Consider the following 6,219-nt stretch of genomic DNA (forward strand, 5'->3'; position numbering starts at 1 on the left):
ATCACAAACTGCTTTGTTTTGAACTCTCTCACAACAGACACGGAAGAGAAGACAATGCTGAATAAAATCGTAGTTTTTGCTATTTTTCGACCAAAATGTATTTGCGATGCTTCAAAAAATTCTAACTTACCCTCTGATGTCATATGGACTACTTTGATGATGTTTTTCTTACCTTTCGGGACATGGACAGTAGACCGTACACACAGCTTCAATGGAGGGACAGAGAGCTCTCGGACTAAATCTAAAATATCTTAAACTGTGTCCCGAAGATAAACGGAGGTCTTACTGGTTTGGAACGACATGAGGGTGAGTTATTAATTACATAATTTTGATTATTGGCTGAACTAACCCTTTAACTTACTGATGTAGCAATATCATGCTTGTTTAAAACAGTACATCACTCTTGTTTGTGATGCTTAATTGCAAATAATGACTAACATTTTTATCTATTCCTACTGCAAAGGTATCATATGTCTTTAGAAGACTTATATAGCGCTCTGTTCAAGTTATATGAAATACTTTTATGGTTCTTTTTGGTCAACATATGCTATCTCATTGTATGGGAAAGAGCTGCAGAAAAATTTTTCAAAGCATCTTCTTTGGTGTTCCACAGTAGTTGACACAATATCTGTTTGGAATGACATGAGAGTTAGGAACTTGACTCATACGAAATTAGATTTTTTTCTAAATAAACACCTTTATTTATCACAATTACAGGTCTGGAATCCAATTTTACCCAGCAGCCTAAAAACAAAACAAAACCAACGCAACATAAAATATCATATAGTGAAACTGCTTGGTCACATTTGTAAACATACAAATGGCAGTGCGTTCTGGAGTTTAGGAGTTAATGAAGACATCACATAACAGTATTAACAAATATTTTATCATTCAGTGACATGCAACATAACCTTAACACCAATTAATAGTGTTTTTGATCATTTTAATGCAAGCAGAGACATCAACACATTATGTAACTGTCATATGCAAAACAAGCAAAGTGTGGAAAGCAAATGAACCCCAGAGAACACTGATAAGAACATATCCCCACAGTAAATATTTGCAACTGAAAGCACCATAATGGCCAGATGATCGGCCTGAATTGCACAGAAAAATCCTCACTTTAATGACTTCTGAAGTGACGTACATTCCTCCTCAAAAATAAGAACAGTGCATACAGAACAGTCATAATATCTATTATGAAAATCTACTGGCCAAAAAGATTTCAAAGTGTTTGTTTAATTTGCTAAGACAGACCTTTATTAATATATAGGTCAAATCATCTAGTCATATGAACCCCATAAAAACAAATCCATAAACAGATATGCCAAATATTCCTTAGAAATATATAGCATTTATATATCTATATAAATAATTATTAAACATGAAGTAGATAGATAGATAGATAGATAGATAGATAGATAGATAGATAGATAGATAGATAGATAGATAGATAGATAGATAGATACATCTACAGTTTATAAATTATTATACAAGTTCAGAAAGTATCAAAACATCAAACAGTAAGCCTTTGAGATGTCTAATAAACAAAAAAATAATTTCCAGCATTATTGCTAATGAAAACAATTTCATTAGCAGTTTTTGTGCGAGAAAAAATATATGTTTAGAAAACATAATTCTACACAGCAGCTCCTATGTGTTGCAAGTAAAAGGAAGATATCTTCATCTAAACAGTGTAAGCTATATAATGAACTCCTTTAGTGGCTGACCTGTAACATCCTTCCGATCTCTTATTTCTGCTGCTTTTCTGCTTCAATCAGCTTCCCTTTGTTATATTTCTGTCCTATCCCATATGGTACATGGGCAGCAATAGTGCCCATCTCCATGGCTCCCTCAATGTGGAACATCTGGTCATCAAAGAATATGTGCGGGCGAATCTTCAGCAGCAGGGGCCCTTTAGGAGCCCCGGCAAGGAACAAAGCCTCATCAATCTCCAGGCCCCAGCTTCTGAGTGTCTTGAGCACGCGGGCCCCAGAGCTGGCCGCGCTTCTGGCCGTCACCAAGAAGGTGCGGATAGGGCAGTTCAGTCGCTCATTTTTGGCGTAGAATTTCTTCTGGAGCTTCCCAAGAGCCTCAAGAAAGCACTTAAGAGGACCCTGAGGATGAACAAGAGAGGATCAATGTGTCAGACAATGGGATTAGAAAGAACCCGATGATCTATTAACCACAGCCGTCCACTTAAAATGTACAAAAGTCTGCATTCGAAAGCTGAAAAATGCTGCCTTCACAGAATGCATACAGAGGTAGGAAACAAATCTAGTGATTGCATCACATCCTGTCAACTGGGATACTTCAATCTGTCAATTGTTTTATGCAGCATCGTTGCCTATGATATTCCAATAACTTGGGCATTTGATTAAACATTTGCTTAGTTATCACCAAAGCTCGCTCTGTTTTGTTTAAGATCATAGGTCCGTTCACACAAAGAGCAATAGCTACAGCGCTAACTATAACAGTGTCCACACAAACACACAATAACTTCCTGTTTATTATAAGCATATGTTTTATTTGTGTGTGTGTGTGTGTGTGTGTGTGTCTGCCAATTTAAATGCTTGAGATCAGGATGGAAATCTGATTATTTGTCACAATTTTTATTGTATCCCAATTATATCATTCCTTTGTGCCATTACTGTTGTGGTGTGGACTCTGCTATTCTTTTAATTCAGATTGATTTTTAAAACCATATCTCTATCATTATAGTTATCGTCCTTGGAGTGAACAGGCCTTTATGCTGCCTCAGAAGCCTGTCTGAAATCAGTTTCAGTAGGTACCTTTGCCTGTGAATTAATTACCTGTCATTGCATTACAAGTCAGCTTTTGTCTTAAGCACGTAAAAAAAAAATAATAATTATAATAATAAGGAGAACCACATGGTGTTAAATAAATACCATGTCCCTGTGTCCATTAACAAAAACCCCTTGTAAGGTATGTAAAGCATCTTCTCGAAAGGACTTGCATGACTTATTTTTAGTAGTTGACTAGTCATCAAAAAAAGAACCAAAGACTTAATCTACTTCAGTCTGTGTGCATTGAATTTATTTAATACACGAGTTTCACCATTTGAGTTGAATTACTGGAATACATTAACTTTTCCACGACATTCAAATTTATTGAAAAGCACATGTACAATAATTTACAGCATTGAGTTTAAAAAAAAAAAAGAGTTAAAAAATCTAGCTGTTTTTTTTTTGCAGAAAAAGTACATCAACATCTAATTACATTATCTAATTATCTATTTAATTTCTATTTTCGACTTTCCCATTCATAAATATGCACTTCCAAGGAGGACATGAACACAACATATTCTAAAGTAATGTTAAGTGAAGCTACAACGAGACTTTGTATTTTCATTTTTAATAAAAAAAAAAAACATGATCCATATCTAGCTGAAATACCTGAAATACCTGCCATACCTGTGCGAGTGGTTTGTTCTCATGCTGTTTTTCATGCGCAAAGAATGTGTCTAGGCCATGCTGTTTCACTATGATCTCCGACTCATCGGAGAAGAGCACAGCATCCCCATCGAAGGCCACGCGCAGCTGAGTCTCAGACAGCTGAGTCTCCACATCAGGCTTAAACATGGTGGCTGCTGCTATACCTATCATGATGAACAAAATGTCAGAATATTACTGCAAAGCAAAAAATGGCATAATGGGGCACCTTAATCTATGCAGTGTAAATATGGGAAACTGCAGTCAATTTACAGGGTTAAATGCTTTAATTAAATATGCATGCAGTAGTTGTTACATTACATTTGTGTGTTTGTCATCAATTTACCCTCCTCAATGGCCTCCTGGACTTTCTTGGAGTCTTTGGAGAGATACAGATTAGTCATGTAGGCCTTGAGATATCCAATTGGGCTCTGACCTCCAGTCATGCAGAATCGCTCAATTGTCATATCTGTAAAGAATCATTTGAATCACTCAGCTACTGTATTTTCTAGTAGAACTGCATTGCATTATATGCACTGACTGTACAGAATTCCTTATTGTACATTGTACTGTTTAATGTTGAGTGGAAACTTTCAGTTAAACTTCAGTTGTAAACTTTTAGGGATTGTTCAGAATTACGACAGTTCGTCTAGGCTTATGCAACATCCAGATCAGAATGCATTGAGAAATGACACACCTACCATAGTGGTTAATGCTGTTCATGAGTCGCACCCCAACCTGGGCGTGATTATTGGTCATGAGAACAATGTCAAACAGCTCTTCACTGTCAGGATAGAGCTTCCTCAGTCGTTCATTTACAGTCATCAGTGCCTACGTGCATATTAGAAGGAAGAAACTCCTGTTTTCATAAGCAAGCAAGCACACAGCCTTTAGCAAGAGGCTTGCAAATAGTAAGCCTTTATGTTGTCATTTTAAATTAAGTTTACTTGTAAAAACAAATACCTTATTTTTCAATGCAAATGTAAGCTATTTTCTGGGCCTTTCCCAATATTAAACTTAAAATGCCCTTTTTTGCTCTTTTACATAAAAAATAAGATTGAAAGAAAATACAATTTGAGCAAAATGAATTTACAAGTAATTACAGAATCAGATTATTTTTCAAGTAGCTAGTAAAGTTACATAATACTTTTAAATATACAATGGACAGCTATATTGTTTATGGACAGCTTTATTGTTTAGATTTGAGTTGATCAATGAGTTGTTATGCTGAACTTCTCGGACTGGGTCCAGGTCATGAATTAATCATTCAGACCGATTTTGTTAAAAGGATCATTCGAGTCACTGAAAATAACTATTTCTCTAATTGGACATTTAGATTGTCGCGTTGTTCACTTGCATTGTAGACAGCTAAATAGGATGACAGAGAAAGCACCCTTTTAGTCAAATAAAATAAATAAAGCAAATTGCTTTGTCAGACATTTCACCCTGGGGGCACATTAATGCACCAGGGGCCTACACTTGGGAAGGGCCTACTGGCTGCAGGTAAATTATATTTTTGAATGATTATTTGTAAATATGGGAGTTTGTAATAGTGACAACAGTATTCTGTAAACAAACCAAGACACTCATTTTCAGCGACACCCTGCTTGTAGTATGTGTAGTGAATGGTTCAGTTTAGGTTTCCCCTACATAGTTTGTTTTGCTGGTATGTTCCAGCGATATACTGTGAGCGAAAGGCACAATGCGCTAGTAAAGAAGACGAGTGCTAATCTGTGTACCTGTCTTCATGCTACGATTTAATTTAAATGCGAGCACAGCATGTTTCAAAATTAAAATGCAGTTAGTAATCACCAAATAGCCCACATTTGAATGATAGTTTTGATCTAATAATAGTGAATAATTAACATTTTGTGCAATTTATGGTCTTTAAATCATAGCTGTAACTCACATTTAGGGCAAAAGGATTTTTGGATTTTTTAATATATATATTACCCCCATATATAATGCCTGTAATCACGTTAAGTTTATTTTATGTAAAGACATTAATTCTGCTGCGCCATAAGCGCCACCTTCTGGCAAAGAGTGAATTTGCATAAACTGTAAATAAATTCGACATAAATAATTGTCAAGAAGATGATACACATTTAACTTTTGTTTCACACATAAATAATTAAACAGTCTTTAAGTGGGGCGTTTTCCCTCACTCGACCCTATAAAAAATACATATATAGGCTATAAAAATCAAGTCGAACTTAGCTTACAGAGCCAAGTGTATTTTAATTTGTGGACGCTGTTGATGAAGATAAACGTTATTCTCACTTTAACGAAAGGGAAGGCAGGTCCTGGTTTCAGCGGCTCACTCTCGTGGTCCTGCTGATACTGAACATACTTCTCCACTCCTTCTTCCACAAATATCTTCCTTTCCTCCACCATATCAAACAAGGTCCGGGAAGAAACGGCGATAGTAACTGCATGTATTGGCTTGGGCTGTTAAAAGACACATCCAAAAACAAGAATTGTGAAACTGCCGGCAACTAAGTCTACACAGAATGAGCAAATCGCCTCACTGAACTCCACTGAATAAGCTACTTACAGGTCTCGGTTTCGTTGATTTTAAGTTTTCAAAGTGCGCTTTAGCAGCTGCCCAGTCCTTTTCCTCAGTCGCAGCTTCCTTTTTGTCAGCTGCAGCCGCTTCTTTTGGTTTTATTTCGCTCATTGTGTCTTTTTAATAGGTTTGAAAATGTTAGTGTGCGTACTTCACTTCCTATGTACTGTATGCTGAGGCAGGGCTGGATGTCAGACATCG

At 36.3% G+C, this 6,219-nt stretch overlaps 1 protein-coding gene across 1 annotated transcript; it reads right to left on the reverse strand.

Annotated features, from left to right (window-relative positions):
- Positions 1-677: 677 nt before the first annotated feature.
- LOC113063383 (cytosolic 5'-nucleotidase 1A-like) lies at positions 678-6,219 on the reverse strand. The gene is made up of 6 exons (XM_026233724.1): positions 6,007-6,219; positions 5,733-5,900; positions 4,154-4,283; positions 3,799-3,921; positions 3,435-3,619; positions 678-2,117 (listed from the first exon to the last, which is right to left on the reverse strand). The coding sequence occupies exons 1-6, from the start codon at positions 6,127-6,129 to the stop codon at positions 1,752-1,754; spliced, it is 1,095 nt and encodes a 364-aa protein (XP_026089509.1). The 5' UTR covers positions 6,130-6,219; the 3' UTR covers positions 678-1,751.

The sequence above is a fragment of the Carassius auratus genome, chromosome 45 (genome assembly GCF_003368295.1).
Source record: "Carassius auratus strain Wakin chromosome 45, ASM336829v1, whole genome shotgun sequence".
NCBI classification, from domain to species: Eukaryota; Metazoa; Chordata; class Actinopteri; order Cypriniformes; family Cyprinidae; genus Carassius; species Carassius auratus.